We start from the raw sequence: 16,660 nt of genomic DNA on the forward strand, positions 1-16,660 counted from the left end.
TCATTCAACTTTTAGGTACTTTGACATTTTGCGATTCCATAAATGTTGTGACTGGATAAGCTTGCGCGGATTCCAATTGTACCATGTTGTTCTAGACTAAGATGTCATCATCTTGTAACTAAAAACTCCCAACACTCTTTAACTTTTTGGGTTCTATTATCACTGCTACTGCAACAACTTTTGAATCAGTGCATCTGCGCGACACGTTTGTGTCTATTGTAAATATTGTAAACCCTATATATAGTAGTGTGATATCAAGCTTGTATTCAAGTAGTCTTGTGCTCAATAATTTGTTCAAGGTTCATGGTAAACTCCGATTTTAGTGGCTTTCGTCATTTCTTTCCTCTGGCCTTTTTCTAAAGGAATTAGATTATCAATTTCCTTAAGTTATACTGTTTGTCAGCAAGCAATGTTAACGTGGTACAATATTAGATATTTATTACTTTTATCTCTTATAGGCACCAATCATTTTTTTTGTTCGTTCTTATCTTTCCGCCTCCCTTATTTTTCATCTTTATTAATTTATTATTACAAATAAAATCAATGCATAATTAATAATATATTACTTATTTAAATTATTTATAACTCATATTTTTTCATCTTGCTTGTAATTTCCACTCTTCAATTTTTTTATAACTTCTTATGTTTTATTTCACAATATTTAATTAATTTTTTAAAAATTATTATAAATAATTTTAATAATAAAGATACAATGAAGAAATTCACTTTTTCTTTTTACGAAGTTAGAATTTGTGTATAGAATCAGGTAATCTCGTCCCTTCGAGGACATCCGATAAAAAAATCAAGTGATCCCATAAAAAATATAAACAATATTTAAATATAAAAAATATTTTGACGTAGCATAAAATATTATTTTAAGATATGACCTCTTATTCATTTGCTTTATCACAATAAACATTTTATTTTACTATGTATGAATATTTGTACTTAAAAAGATGCAAAAAATAATAATAATAATAATAATAATAATAATAATAATGTATTTTGTATATTGAAAAAAAATGAAAAACTTATCATGTCACAAAAGAAAAGATACATCAATATTATTTTTAGAATTAATCACAGAAATACACACATTTTATTTTACTTATTTCCATTATTTCCTATTATTTTTAAAAATATTCAAAATCTCTTATTTCTTTAATGTATTCGAGTCAGTATTTAATATATCTCGAGCCAATATTTAATGTATCTGAAGTATTATGTATTTAAGTTTGTTTTTAATGTATCCCACATCATATTAATGTATTCGAGACAATATCTAATGTATCAGATCTTTAATTATCGTGTTTTTTTAATTCTTAAGGAATTAATGCAATTTAAAATTTATTGAAAATAAATTGTAATTTCATATTAAAACTATAAAATCTATGTAATTTATATTTTTTTATATATCCCGCACCAATATAAAAATATAAATATTTTACATTACTTAATTAAAACAAAAGATTGTTCATTAAATTATCAATTTAAATCAATCTAATTTCAAATCATGTTCAAAAAGATTGAGAGAAATTTGAAGGGTATATCCGTCACAAACAAATAATCCCTCCCGTATCTCTTACTCTCGCCCTCTTAACCCTAAAACCTCCGTTCAGCTGTACTGCAAGTGCAACCCCTTTTGGCTCTCTTACTCTCTTCTCCTTCCAATTTGTTCGAAAGCAGTCAGATACAGTTTACAAAATGGTTCAAGAGGCGACTAATGGTGGTTCCGAGAAGTCACAGTTGGCTATCACTGTAGAACAGCTCATTGCCGTTAACCCTTACAATCCAGATATCCTCCCTGATCTTGAAAACTATGTTAACGAACAGGTACACCAATTCACCATCGTTCATCACTCCAAAAATTGATCTTTTTGTAATGGGTTGCCAACCCCTTTTTCCGTTGTTTTTTATTGAGTAATTCCAATGTTTAATTTAGGTTTTGTCTCAAACATACAATCTGGATGCAAACCTTTGCCTGCTCCGTCTTTATCAGGTTTATATCGTTATTTTGAGAATTAATCATGGAGGTTTGTTTGTTGTTTGATTTTGGTGTTTTTTTTAATTTGTTTGGAGATGTGCAGTTTGAGCCGGACAGAATGAGTACACCAATTGTTGCTCGTATTTTGGTTAAGGTGCAATCAAGTTCTTGTTTTGCATACTGTGATATTACTTGTTGCCTCTGTTAGTATCTAACTTATTATTTGCTTGGTTGTATTGATAGGCCTTAATGGCAATGCCAGCTCCAGATTACAGCCTGTGTCTCTTCCTAATCCCCGATCGAGTGGTATATATCTCTGAAGCTGCCTTGATTATGACTTTACCTTTGATGAATATGAATTATAAATTTTGCTTGTCTTGTGTACTCTGGAATGGGTGTTGCTGGAAAACATAAAAACTGTCACAGCCAAAGATGTAGGTAGATTTGTTACTACCCCTATTTGTGACCAGGAATATTAGCTATTCTCAGTCATGCCTAACACAGCTTGACAGTTGTTTCATTGCTTGTGTAAAATAAAAAAGGAAGGCAGGTGATCAGATGACATAATTCTACTATAAAAATACCCCAAAAGATCTTCCCATATTTCTAAATTTTTGAATACTCATTTGTCATCTCCTGCTGTGTATCCAACTAGATTGGAGGTATACTACATCATTTTATTTTATAGCTGTCAGTTTGGGAAGGATTGTTGCTTTGTTGGTTCAGAAATGTCCTCGTGCTAAGTTTTGAGGAAATTAGATAAACAGGAAAGTCTGGAACAATAAATAGATACATAGTGATGTATGATATTTGGTGTTGCTCTATATATAAACCGATATCTGCAACATAAAGGTTGTAAAACTGAATACCGTAATGTCTTCCCCAGAGTTATTCAGCAACAACAACATACCCCAGTGTAGTTCCACAAGTGGGGTCTGGGGAGGGTAGGATGTACACAAACCCTTACCCCTACCTTTGTGGGGTAGAGAGGTTGTTTCCCAGAAGTTCTTCATTCCCTTACGTTGGTATTCTTTAATTTCTTAGCTAGTATAGATTCATATTTGTTAATGAAATGCATCCTATGATGTACACAACCTTACCCCCCACTTTTGTGGGGTAGAGAGGTTGTTTCCCCGTAAGTTCTCCATTTTCTTGTATTGGTGTTCTTAAATTTCTTAGCTAGTATAGTTTCCTATTTGTTAATTAAATGCATCCAAAGGGATATTGAGGATGGTGAGGATTTATATAGATGGCCCAAACAAGATTGGGATTGAGGAACAGTTATGGTTGTTTCCTAGAAGTTCTTCATTTCCTTCTGAGGGGCACTTTCATGTACACTCTTTTTGCTGCAACCCCCATAGACATCTATTTATTGTTGCTCAAGTTTGCAAACACTTTTCGCCTTAATTTCTTTACTGTTTCACTGGGGTTGTGGTCATTGTGGTGATTTTTTTGGGAGCAAGGCAGAATACATGCTTTGACATCTACGTATGAATCTTCAACTGTGTTAGATGCATTGCCCTATCCTTTTTTCTTCATAATGATTTTCTCATTTCATTCCTCAGCAAATTGAAGAGCAATTCAAGACACTAAATGTTCTCTCACACTTCTTAGAGGTATGCCATGTTGTGTTTGCTGAAAGTTTCTTCCAACTCTGTAGTTAACCCAACAAGTACACACATCTTTTTGCAGACTGCAAGGTTCCGCCAATTTTGGGATGAAGCTGCAAAGAGCCGCCACATTGTGGAAGCTGTTTCTGGTATTACTGAATGCTTTAATCCACCCCTTACCCACAGTGTTCAATAGTAGCAATACGGGTGCAATAAGAAACCTATTTGTTATACATAATAAGTATCAGATTTTGCGGCAACATGCTTAAAACTGTGGAGAGAGAGACATTTTATGAAGTGATTGAGTTTCAAACCATTTCCTTGACCCTATTTATTCCAACTATTAGTAGTAATAATTTATGTTTCAGATATAACCCATTAATATTCTTGAGTTTTTGACTACCCAAAAAAAATTCCCGAGTGTTTCTTGTTGACAATTACACTTGGCCCGACCTATTTACAACAAAATGAATGAAGCACAGAATATAACAATCTAAACCCCTCATATTAACCACATAATCTGGGTATTGTCTCCATATACTTGATCCTCTCCTTGCCCAAAATGAATGAAGTACAGCGTATAATATTTATAACCCCTCATATTAACCACATGATCTGGATATTATCTCCATATAGTTAATCCTCCCCTTGCCCACAATGTGCAATAGCAGTTTTGATACAATGAGAGAACCTATTTCTCTTAAAAAGAATTACATTTTTCTGGACTTGCTTGGCTTTGTGCAACAAGGGGAGTTTCATGTAGGGATTTTAAGTCTCGAACCGAGTCCTTTACTTCGTTGACAGTTTTTATTCTACTACCAACTTCGTTTCATTTTACTTGGGCCTTGTACTAAAACTAGATTATTTTGCTTGTCCATTTTAATAAATCAAGAGAAATTTATTGTTTTCTTTCAATACTACCCTTATCATTAAATAATTGAATAAAGTAATAGTCGTCAAATTTAGATTTCCAAAGCGTAGTTAATAAGGTTAGTTTAGCAAAATGAATCCGTAATAAATACTTTCTTGAGGAAGTGTCAAGTCAACATGGATCAAGTAAAATGAAACGGAGAGTAATTTTTAATAATATAAGTAGGACATTTAAGCCATTATGCACCTGACTTTTTGGCCGTGACAATATATATTTGGCCTCACTTAAATCTTGATACTGTTATAACAGCAGTTTAAGTGATATATGGTGTTTAGTATTCTCAGGCTTCTCTATTAATCACATGATCATGGCAACTTTATTTGATCATTCTTTAATCCCCTAATTTTATTCTGTATTTGTTATTAGTGAATAAATTCCAGATTTTGATATAAAATTATTATTAACTTCCAAACTCTGTAGACGAACTGCTTTTAATGCGGCTTTTTGCATTCAAACTTCAATTTTTTCCTGAGATTTTTCAGCAGCCAACCATTTAGTGTTTGCCTCTTTTATAGGCAAATTTAGAATGTTACAAATTGAAATTTTGTTACTTATTTGATGTAAGTGGATACTTCGTGGGACAATCTTGAATAGAAACTTGGGGAAAAATGTCAGAGGTTCTTCTTTATATACTTGATCCCTCTTGTATTATCCACATGTTGGCTAATTGAGATTTGTGCCATACAGTTGCCTCTATCCTAGAATTTCTTGTTTTTATAGAAAAATGAATGCTATTTATATTAAGAAAATGTTGACTGTAGGTTTTGAACAAGCAATTCGAGCATATGCTGTTCATGTCCTTTCAATAACCTACCAGAAGGTTCCAAGGACCATTCTTGCGGAGGTATGTTTTTCTCCATGATTGCTGGTGTATTATCTATTTTGATCTTTACTTGTGCAACCACTTGAAAGAATTTGGAAGGTTCACAAATCCTAATCATTGGATGAATATATGTTCCGTAAAAAGAAGATGAAGTGTGTTAATATGAGTTTGGCTGGTCAGACTTCTGGAGAAACCAGAGGATTGGATGGTTGAAATTTCATAATTGTGTGACATACCATAGTTAAATATGGTTTATAACTTTTTGATCATTTTATACTTTTGAAAGATTATACAAAGATTTGTGAAATGTACATGCTCTATTGCATTAGCAACTCAGGTTTTTTACTGGTTCTATGCATAAAGAACGCGTTTTATTCATCGAGTTATGGTCTAGGCACACATATCCTACTTGTATTTATCTGCTGTGAGTGATAGAATGTTTTGAAGAGAAGTATCTGTTAAACTATGTGGTAAAGAATTCCCTTTCTAGAAAGAAAATGACTTCCAACTTGCATTTTCACTAAAGCATAGCAAAAATATAATTCTAAATTCATATATTGTGTTAACCTGAAACTAATGGTAAGTCGCAGAAGGTGTAGTATACTCTGTGTTAACTGTATTTGACATGCTTGTAGGTCTCTTTTTACTTGAAATCTGTATCTCAGTGTTGTTGAATAAGAAACTTTTCTTTCTTAATGGATATTTTTAATTTATTCAGAGAGAAGGAAGGAGGTTGGAATGCCAACATGCACATATTATATTGAATTTACCCTATAGTTAGTTCCCAAGTCTCTTTTATCATTATGACATGTGTTGAGCTCACTGTGTAATTGATGTTGGCGCAGGCTATCAACATTGAGGGTGTTTCATTGGATAAGTTCCTTGAGCACCAGGTATCGAACAACGGTTGGGTTGTTGAAAAAGGCCAGGGTAAGGGCCAAGTCATCACCCTTCCTCCCACTGAATTCAACCATCCAGAGCTTAAGAAAAATACTGCTGATAGTGTTCCACTGGAGCACATCACGCGTATCTTCCCCATTCTTGGCTGAAGCCTGTAATTGTTGCATCAGTATAGAATCTGGAGTTTGAGAGAGCCATTTTCATCATGAAACACATGGAATTGTAGGTCCTTGCATTTTGTGACCTCTTTAACAGACTTAGGAGAGGGGTTCTTTTTGTTAAAAAATTACTGCGAGTCAATTTACTTTTTGGAGGATGTTAAAATATACTCTTTGCTCGGAAAATCTATAATGTAGTTGATTTTGCTAATTGGTCTGCTACTTCATTAGCCCCTTTCTCTCTCAATATATATATATATATATGTTTGATTGGCGCCCTTCCTGCTTCACGCAATAGATACCTTCAATCGTCAATTAAATTTTGATAGAAATAGCCCTTTGTTAGATATCATACCAATAATTCCATAGCAATCTGTCTCGATTATTAAGGGTGTTAAGTTATTTTGTAAAGTCAATTTTACATTGTGGAGTAACGTTAGTGCTTCCTTGAAGATATTAGTGGCATAATATATTACCATGTTGAGAGTGCTATTCAGCCTTCTTTATTCAAATTAGATTGTTCTCTCAACAACCAAATCATGGTGTCGTGGTTATTCTTGTAAATAATGGAGAAATTTATGTCACTGTTCCCACAAGATTTTTGAGCAAGTGCACCTGAAAAGCATATGTCCTATGCAATAGGACGAAAATAATAGTTTCACAAAATTCACATGATAAAAGTATCAATACAATTCAATTTAATCAGGTGATATTCATGAAGCCAGCATGAAAAGTTTCAAGTATTTAGGGTCAATTATTCAAAGATAATGGGGAGAATGATGATGATGATGTCCCGTATTGTATTAGAGGTGATGAATGAAATGAGGCTTGTTTATAATGTTTTCTGTGATAAGAAAGTGATATTGAGGTTAAAAGGTAAGTTTTATAGAGTGGCTGTTAGATCAACTTTGTTGTATGAACACCTATGTCCGGAAGATGAAAGTAGTATAAATGAGGATGATGAAATCGATATGTGGATATATTAGGAGAGATAAGATTAAAAAAAATATATATCGAGATAAGGTCTGTGTGTTCTTTATGGTGGATAAAATATGGAAAGGAAGACTGAAATATTTTGAATATGTGCGCACGAGGTGCATGGATGTCCCAATGAAGAAGCGTGAGAGATTTGTCATATTATGTATGAGGAGATGCAAAAATAGTTAAAGGAAGTGACTAGGCAGGACAAGCCGCAACTTTAGCTTACTCTTGATAAGAGAGTTTTGGAGGGGTCTAGCATCAGATATAGAGGATTAGTAGGTTATCGAGCGTATTCCTTTACTTAAGTATAAGGACCCGTTTGGCCCCAACAAAATTTGGAGAAAACTTTGGGAAAAACTTTGGTCATTTTTGCAAGTATCCAAGTTCCCAAATACTAGATATAACTAGTATTTGGCCAAGTTCTAATATTTGAAAATTTCAAAAAATTCAAAAATTACCCAAACTTTTATGTGGTATAAAAAGTACCTATCATTTATTAATTCCGACTAATATTTATTACTGCATTCTTCAGAAAAGTCTAAGTTCTAATTTGAGTGATAAAGTTGAGAGAAAAGAACAATTTGTGATTAATGTGTTATATAATGACAAGTTTGAATATGCTATAAATGTATTCTATATTGATATTTTGTTGTTGATTATTATCAATTATGTTATAAGATTATTTTTAAACAGAACATATTCATTGTAAATTATAAAATGATAATATAAATTTATGTGTATTTTAAATAATTTTTAAACATTATGAATTTAAACCATATTTTCTGAAACAGTTAAATATTTTTTTAAAAAAATTTAGGGACAAAACACATAATGAAAATTCACCAAAAACTTGACTCAAATATAATTTTTCAAGAATATTTGAGAATTTAGGTCAAACACTAGCTTAGTTTTATTATTGAATTGTTTGTTCTTAGAGATGTATGGTACTATCTGATTTTTTCTGCTTCTTTTGTTTGACGACTTTATTACGCGCCATTACAACTTCTTTCATTTTTAAAAAAAATTAAAAGTTTATTACAAACAATCTTTAATTACCATTAAAAAAAGAGAAAATAAGATGAGCAATACAGTACTATTGATATTTTTCAAATTACGAGGCAATTATAATGTTAAAAAGTCTTAATCACTCTCATAATAAGCAATACTATTCATATGGTGTTATTAAAATTAAAACACCATATATTCAAAAATTTAAAACTTACAAGAGTGTAAACAGACAAAAAAGAAAAAGAAAATAAAATCCTCGGGACTAGCAGCTTCAAGTGGGTCCCATTACCGAAACGCTCCCCTCTTAATTCGAAAATCTAAGTCAGAGCGCGAAAACTTAAAAACAGCCACTCGGGAAAACCCTACACCGTCGCTCTTTGCCGGCGCGTGTTCTCCACCTTCCGGTATCTTTCTCTCTCTCTCTCTTTCACTGACATTAACTTTTCAGAGTTTTTCTCCTAATTCGCACTCTGTTATTGTACGGGATTTTATTTTCAACTTTTCTGGCAGTGAGCTCCTTCTTCACTGTTTCTCCATCACCGAGATTCGTAAATTTTCAAATTATTAAATTTCTATAGTATATAGTACAAGTACTGAATGGCGTAAGTTTTATTCTTCAATGTTTCAAATATGCACATGCAGGGAACATTACTTACAGCTTTAACTCGCAGTTTCCTAATCTGCGATAATTATTACCGAAAAAAGTGATAAAAATTTATGGCCAAGTTGTTCGTTGTATAGAGTAAAGTTTGATATTTCAGTAGTATTATTAAATTAATATTCAAATTTTGAACTTCAAAATGTTACTCTATTTTCCAGGGACCCTAGCTTTAAGAGTTTAGAATTTTGTACATCTGGTGAGGACTGAAAGATGCTCGATTTCTTTTGTAAGCTTCTCAATCTATGAACATTTTTCTGTGCTTTCATGTTTTTTGCTTGGTTGCAGTGAAAATGTGATTCTTTTGATTTTTCTTTTTAAAATAATGTGGGTGTTCGACTGGTTCAAATAAGCTTTGCTTAGATGGAAAAAAAAATCACCTAGCATTTTTGCATATGTTGAGATTTCAACTTTGTCTCTCATGGTTTTCATCCTTACTTCATGGACCACTAGTGCAGGCTCTTGGATATTCCTTGGGTTTTGAATTTGTGTTCTGCAAAATGTGCTCAGGTTCAGTCATTTGTGTGATGTTAACCGTTTCTTTGTACCTTTTTTTTTTTGGCTTAAAGGAAAGTTGGAAGCTATACAGTTACAAATAATATTAGATAGAGCTATTCATTTTCCCCTTTGTTGGTTTACTGGTTGGAGGTTTGTTGTGGGGCTGAGAGAGAGAAACATTGGGGGCTTCCTTGCAACATTATTAATCGTAGTTAGTAACTTTGACCCAATAAATTTTTTTGAAAATGAAAATGACTTTGGCACATGAAAATAGGTATTGCTGTTTAGTGGATAGAAAAAGTGGAAAGCTTGATATCTTCTTAACAAACTATTTATTTGAATATTGAAGGGAATAATCATGGGTTACAACTGTGAGTTGCTGGAATTATGTTCTCGGAGAGGTGAATAAGCAGGCAAAGGAAATGAAGACACATGTGAATATGGTGAAAGGAAGAGGTCCCAGCCGGGTGAATGGACAACAGGTTGTTTTTGAACTTAAACAACGTGTGGTTCTTGCACTGAACAAGCTTGCAGATAGGGATACTTACCAAATTGGAGTTGAAGAGCTAGAGAAAATAATTGAATGCTTAACCCCAGATGGAGTCCCTCCATTTTTATCTTGTATATTAGATACTGACTCAAAGCAGAAAAGTTCTGTTCGTAAGGAATCTATCCGGCTTATGGGCACGCTGGCCAATTTCCATGATAGTATTGTTGTTCCACATCTTGGGAAGATGGTAGCCAGCATTGTTAAGCGTCTCAAGGACTCTGATACTGTTGTAAGAGATGCGTGTGTGGATACTGTTGGCATTTTGGCTTCTAAAATGAGCAGTGTTGCATATGACAATGAAAATGATGGAGTTTTTGTAGTGCTAGTGAGGCCTATTTTTGAAGCATTGGGAGAGCAAAATAAGCATGTGCAAACTGGTTCAGCGCTGTGCTTGGCTCGGCTCATAGACAGTATTCAGAACCCTCCAGCTGTTATTTTGCAGAAGATGCTGGGTAAAACTGTCAAGTTGCTTAAGAATCCACACTTCATGGCAAAGCCAGCTGTTATTGAATTGAATAGAAGCATAATTCAGGTTAGTCTATCTTGTGTAATTTTTTTTTTTTTGATCTTTGAATTTTTCTGTGATACACATATACTGGTAATATTTGTGTGTGACTTGAAGGATAAAAACATTCCAGTTTATACTTACTGTTAGATCCTATTGAGTTCTGTAGTTGTGTAGCATATGTCTACATGTAGTTGGCATCTTAAAAGAACAAGGAAAATGTCCTTTTGGTCACTAATTTCACCTAAGTAAAATTTTCAAATTATGTTTGCAAGCTAATGCTGATTCATACATCAGATAAAGATGACAACTTTTCACATTTTTTACTAATAATCAGGCTGGTGGTGCCAGTACACATAGTGCTTTATCAACTGCAATGACTAGCATTCAAGAAGGACTCAAGAACAGTGATTGGGCAACAAGAAAAGCTGCATGTGCAGCATTAGGGGATATTGCTTCAGTTGGTGGAGCATTCTTTAATGCATTCAAATCCTCCAGCATCCGGACCCTTGAATCCTGTCGTTTTGATAAGGTAAGAGTTGCAGTCAGAATAAATATTGAGCAATGTGGTAAGCTTCCTTGTGGTGGTTGCCTGATATGGATGTTGAAAATGTCAAACCTTATATGCTTTGTTCAGGTGAAACCAGTCAGGGACTCGGCATTGCAAGCTTTACACATGTGGAAAAGGCTTCCTGGCCATGGTACATCTGAACCTTCCGAAGCAGGCTCTTCCATAAAAGGTATGCTGGTCAGTGCTCTCTGATGTGGTATTTTTTTCAATTGTTGCAGATATCTCTCATGTCTCATCTTACTCTTAACATTTATGTAATGCTTTGATTCGTCCCACATCTAAGTAATTAAAGTTTGCAATTTGAGTTCTCTAGTTCTTGAGCTATGATTATTTGTTAAATTGAGCTGGTTTATTGGGCTCATGGCTTTTTATACTCAAGTGTTGATCTAGTTTCAGGTCAGTCTTTCTTCGTCCTTGTTAGGCTGGCCATATGACTGGCATGTTACCCAATTACATGTTATTTCCAACTGAATTTTGAGGATGAACTTCTGTTATTTTAATTCTGTGACTTGCATAATAATAATTTGTATCATGCAGAAAATCTGTATAAAGATGACTATGGTGATATAACAAGTGCCAGTGAGTCAACACTGAAGGATTTCACACCTAAGAAATTTGGTTGTGACTCGGTTAAAAATAAGCTTCCCCTTTCTTTGAGAAAAGCAGGCCAAAACCAAATTGAAAAGCCGCAGCATTCTGGAGCTGATGAGTGGCATGTAGAAATAGCAGTTCCAAAAACCCGTAAGATCTTTATGCCAGAAGTTAGGGATGAAGAATCAGAGAGTAGTTCTGTAACGAAGGCATTTGAAAAAGGTGCTGGGACTAGAAGTTCTCATGATGTTGAATATGAATATGTGCACATAGATGACAAACAGGAATGCTCTTCTGGGTCAAATCTGTTTCCTGATAACTTTCAATGCAAAGAAGTTGTGGGTTCTCATGATGTAATTGATGAGGCCAGTTTGAGTACACCATTGGGAACAAGTCGGCGTTCTGCAGTTGAAGAAATCAGTATTGAGGAACAACGGTATCTTTCTGGAATGCAGGACCGAAGAAGCTTAGATTCAACAGTTACTGATTTGAGTTCTCAAAAATTGCATGGCTGTTGTTCTCAAGTAACCAAGGAAATGTTATCTGTCAGAAAGCAACTGTTAGACATTGAAAATAAGCAATCCAATTTACTGGATTTATTAAAGGTAATCAAATTAACATTTCTTTTGTGTTAGTCTGGATCAGCCAATGCATATTATGGCAACTAACCATTGTGTGTCATGCCAATTTGTGGAAGGCACATCACATGCTCTTGCAGTATTAATCTGTAATGTAAATTAAGCCAAGAACTTAACTTCCTGGAAACTGTCCTTTCAAATATTACTATATAACAGTAAAGAGGAAGCTTCAGTATATGCATTATACTTGTATCTGATTAAGTTTCTTACTTTCTATATATGATGTATAACATTTAGTTGGTGCCTTGATTAAAAAAAACATGTTCAGTTGATTATTTGACCACCCCTGTTGTAACTATACTTTCAGGAGTTCACATCCAACATTGTGGATAACCTATCAATGATGCAAATAAAGGTATCCAGTCTTGAAGGCATGGTTGATAGAATGGCCAAGGAACTTTCTCATGGAGGGAAATTTCCTGATCCAGCGACAACAAAGTTTATGAAAAGAAGTCCTGCTGTTGCTTCCCCAAGACTCTCCACATACACCCCAAGGCCATCTGTTGATATACCTCATAGGAAGTCTCCATTAGTGCCCACCAAAGATGTGGAGGTTCGGGGGGATAGGACACTTGTGAAGAGCAGATCGAGCAGTTTTAGAAATCAAAATCTAGACAAGTGGATCGATCCTGCAGCAAAACAAGGTGGATATCCTGTTGGAAAGGGCATGCACCAAAATAGTGGACAAGTAACACATGGAGGACAATTGAGGAGAAATAAAGATGCTTTTGGCAGAAATTCTACTACTAATGACAAACAAAATCAGTTAGATGTCAAGAATAACCTCTGGAGAGTTGTCAAAGGACATCTGTTGGGTGGGGATGTAGACTCTGCTTATATGGAAGCCCTTTATTCTGGTGATGAACTTGTTTTGTTCGAACTTATTGATACAACAGGGCCGGTTCTGGAGAATTTATCCCAAAAGACCACACATGATCTTTTGGCCACTTTGGCATCATATGTCTTCGAGCAAACATATGTGAATAGCATAATTCCCTGGCTGCAACAGGCAAGTGCATCTTGTGGTTATCAAAATCTTAAAAGTTCTTTACATTTCTTGAAAATATACATGCACAAAGTATGCTTTATTAGGAAAAAGGTTCAACTAGGAGTGTGTAGCTGGTAGCACTAAGAGTATATTAGTAGGAGTTTGAATGTTTTATCAAATTACCGTGCTTTTTTTCTACTTTAGTAAATCCTTTGGTTAAGTTTTCTGCCAATATGTGATAGCTTTGTTGTGTTTTATTCCATAGGTTTCTTCTTTTATCTTGGTTTACAATCTTTCACGACTTAGATGCCATGTCCATTGCCTGTTTTTGTATCCAGGCCAAACCTCGACCTTCACACCGGATTCCTGCTGCCTCCCACCATCACAAGTACCAGACTACTTTGTCCCATGTTTTTTTGTTGTTGTAAATAACGCATAACAGTGCTGTCCGGGCCAACTTGTGCTCACCTCGACTTTTACACCGGACTCCACTGCCTCCCACCACACAAGTACCAGACTACTTTGTTCCCAAGACTTGAGCAGATGAGAAGAAATCACCTTGTCTTTTTTTGTCTTTACTGCGATTTGAATCCTGATAAGTGATATCCAAGATCTGCCCACGTCCACTGCCTTTTTGTTTCTTCTACTTGCAACAGTTTTGAATTGTGCCATATGGTAAAGCATGTTATGATAGTCTGATCACTTCAGGCATAATGATGTATCTGGATCATGAATAATTCATTTTTGAAAAATTGCGAACTTCAAGCCTCATGGTATGTATTTCTTTTCTGAAACTTAGGTGGTGGAATTGAGTTCTGCCCATGGACCAGATTATATTGTCCTCCCTACAAATGCAAAGCGGGAGTTTCTTTCTGCATTTCAGGAAATGATAAAGGGTGGATATTCTACCCCGGCAGAGAAAAAATCTTTGATGCAGTTGGCAATGACCTTAAACCAGATTTGGGGTAAGAAAAGTCTCTTCTTATTCAATTTTTTCTCCAGTCAGAAGCTCACCTTCTTGAATGATCAATTATATTTACCTGCTGCAACTCTTGTTAAACATGGGCAAGATAGATAGGTATAAGGTCACTGATTGCTACTAAGAACCTAACAGAACTTTCCAAAATGTGGGTTAAAAGCCACGCATTTAAGTCGGTTGAGAGTTGGGGGGGTATGCCCTACCCCGTCGGGTCTAAGCTTCACTATGATAACTGACACTTTCTAACTCTCTATGAGGGGCCCTCTTATGAATTTCGTAGGTCAGAAAGCTCCTTTACTTTTATAGATCCTTGCGTGATAGTCAACGATTCAATGTGCATTATCTATCATGCGATGCATGCTGAAAAGTAGAATTTGAGAGTTGATCTCAGAATCTGTGATTTTTAGGATAGGAAAGAGTGGCCATGTGGAGAAGGAAGTTTCAGTTTTCTGATTTTTGTTTCTCAAAAACAAGGTTTATAAAATACAATGGATCAAGTAGTTTCTGTGATGGGGCCCCTATATGGAACCCCTAGAGAGGGTGTTTAAAGTTTTGTAGAGAATGGAAGGACAACACGATTACGACTCTGCAATACCAACAAAGTGATATCACAAGAAGAAACACAAAAGCTTGTGTTTATTCGTGTACTTGAATTTGTGTGTTAGCAATTGTAAAGTTGACCTGAGAAAGATCTTTTGTTGCTTCTGCTTCTTTTCCTCTTTCATAAAAGTGTCTTCAGTCTTGACATCACTTGTTTTTCATCGCAGGAAAAAATGCACCATAGCATATGCCAAAGAAAGTTGAAGTGAATGGATTTGCGGGGAAATGAATCTTGATGTTTAGAAAGAGCTACTCTTTTCTTTTTCCAACTTCTAGAGTGTAAAGACAGCTTCTGTTTTCGTGAATCTGTGATCTGTTTTTGTTCATTTCTCGGTTTCCTTGACAATTCTGACTTATCAGCCATCATGTCATCGATTCATTACGTGACATTGTACAGTTGAAATTAAACAGTAATTTCATGCTTTTACTTCTCCAGTCTCATTTTAGCAATGTTTATGAGAGAACTGACTTTAGTTTAGTGAAATGAACAAGGGTCAGGAAGAGGCTTATTGCAGCATCGAGGACCTGAGCTTCTTCAAACAAAAATTGCGCCAAAACCAAATATTGAAATATAAATTTTTTCAGTCTGTAATCATCCTTAATGAAAAGGAAAAATTACCTGTTCTCAGCATTAATTGAATCTAATGAGCTTAGGTGGTATGATAGAAAATAAAGACAATTCTAGTTCGAAGCATGTTCAATCATGTGATTTGTGATTACATGGAATATTATGACATTTGGTGATTTGATGGAATGTAAAGATATTTTGTAGTTGAAATAATGTGGTAAGTTCTTGTTTCATGACATTATAATTGTTGTTATCTTTACCTAAAAACTTCCTAACTTAAATTGTACAAAATATCATTCTTTAGTTGCTTAAAAATGGCTCAGAATGTGTCTACTCAATACCCTTAAGTTGGTGAGAAAATTCGAGTCCGGAGTTTAAATGGTGAAAGATATTAACAAAAATTTTAAAATGATATATGTGATTTTTTTTTTCAAAATGGTAAAATCGCTATGGAAGAAGCGATTTTGTCCGCCTGAGTTAAGGAAAATCGCTGCTATAGCAGCGATTTGTTCAATTTGCTTTAAAATTAAACCAAATCGTTGTCAAGGCAGCGATTTTCTTTATCAATTTTTTAAGGAAAAATTTCATATATGACAAACTGAATGTATGAAATAACACTATATGAGTATAGTTTACATAATTACATTTTATGGCTATAGTTTAATTTATGTAGCTTTTAATTTGTACAAAACATTTTTTTTAATTTGTACCATATTTTACTTTCCCATTAAATAGTAACAGTAGCCCTAAATATAGTAACAAACATTTACATAATCCATGATTTAAGCTAAACATTCAAAATCAAATATTTTCTCAAAAAAGAATCCTATAACGACAGAAAGACCATACAAACTTATTTTCGGGAAACTAAACTCTTTAATGTATATAAAGTTCATATACGAATGTGAGTAAATTGAATATAAATTGTTTAATTTCTACCAAATTGTAAAGCAATTATTATATACATATACAATTACTTGTTTATGTATAAATAAAATATTAATATAGTACTTGTATATAAATAAATTTCTCAAACAGTTTTGTATATAATAAAGTAAAATACAAAAAAATTGTGATTTAAGTAATATTTGCATATTGTTTAAGCTATATTATTTATAT

The 16,660-nt window shown here is 34.1% G+C and overlaps 2 protein-coding genes across 4 annotated transcripts; both read left to right on the forward strand.

The window, feature by feature from the left end:
- The first annotated feature begins 1,526 nt into the window (after positions 1-1,526).
- On the forward strand, positions 1,527-6,636 carry LOC107026535 (eukaryotic translation initiation factor 3 subunit K). Its single transcript, XM_015227535.1, has 8 exons — positions 1,527-1,833; positions 1,943-1,999; positions 2,088-2,138; positions 2,228-2,290; positions 3,550-3,600; positions 3,677-3,743; positions 5,287-5,369; positions 6,194-6,636. Exons 1-8 carry the CDS (start codon positions 1,705-1,707, stop codon positions 6,395-6,397), a joined length of 705 nt encoding a protein of 234 aa, XP_015083021.1. The 5' UTR covers positions 1,527-1,704; the 3' UTR covers positions 6,398-6,636.
- Positions 6,637-8,651: 2,015 nt separating this feature from the next.
- LOC107024000 (TORTIFOLIA1-like protein 2) lies at positions 8,652-15,413 on the forward strand. Of its 3 annotated transcripts, none has more exons than XM_015224869.2 (9): positions 8,653-8,799; positions 9,215-9,282; positions 9,901-10,633; positions 10,944-11,138; positions 11,244-11,346; positions 11,715-12,373; positions 12,714-13,415; positions 14,194-14,359; positions 15,141-15,413. In XM_015224869.2, the coding sequence occupies exons 3-9, from the start codon at positions 9,974-9,976 to the stop codon at positions 15,155-15,157; spliced, it is 2,502 nt and encodes an 833-aa protein (XP_015080355.1). In that variant the 5' UTR covers positions 8,653-8,799; positions 9,215-9,282; positions 9,901-9,973; the 3' UTR covers positions 15,158-15,413. The 3 variants fall into 3 exon arrangements, with proteins under 3 accessions (XP_015080357.1, XP_015080355.1, XP_015080356.1); XM_015224870.2 differs by lacking the exon at positions 8,653-8,799 and adding an exon at positions 8,873-8,997; XM_015224871.2 differs by lacking the exon at positions 9,215-9,282 and having other exon boundaries at positions 8,652-8,799.
- The last annotated feature ends 1,247 nt before the right edge of the window (positions 15,414-16,660 follow it).

Source organism: Solanum pennellii, chromosome 7, assembly GCF_001406875.1.
Source record: "Solanum pennellii chromosome 7, SPENNV200".
In the NCBI taxonomy this organism is placed as follows: domain Eukaryota; kingdom Viridiplantae; phylum Streptophyta; class Magnoliopsida; order Solanales; family Solanaceae; genus Solanum; species Solanum pennellii.

What these genes read in the sequence shown, in the direction of transcription:
- LOC107026535 (XM_015227535.1), top strand. Translation starts at nt 1,705, where the DNA reads ATGGTTCAAGAGGCGACTAATGGTGGTTCCGAGAAGTCACAGTTGGCT. An exon ending in TTGCTCGTATTTTGGTTAAG is followed by an intron (nt 2,139 to 2,227) that starts GTGCAATCAAGT and finishes TTGTATTGATAG; the next exon opens with GCCTTAATGGCAATGCCAGC. An exon ending in TCCTAATCCCCGATCGAGTG is followed by an intron (nt 2,291 to 3,549) that starts GTATATATCTCT and finishes TTCATTCCTCAG; the next exon opens with CAAATTGAAGAGCAATTCAA.
- LOC107024000 (XM_015224871.2), top strand. Translation starts at nt 9,974, where the DNA reads ATGAAGACACATGTGAATATGGTGAAAGGAAGAGGTCCCAGCCGGGTG. An exon ending in TGAATAGAAGCATAATTCAG is followed by an intron (nt 10,634 to 10,943) that starts GTTAGTCTATCT and finishes ACTAATAATCAG; the next exon opens with GCTGGTGGTGCCAGTACACA. An exon ending in AGCAGGCTCTTCCATAAAAG is followed by an intron (nt 11,347 to 11,714) that starts GTATGCTGGTCA and finishes TGTATCATGCAG; the next exon opens with AAAATCTGTATAAAGATGAC.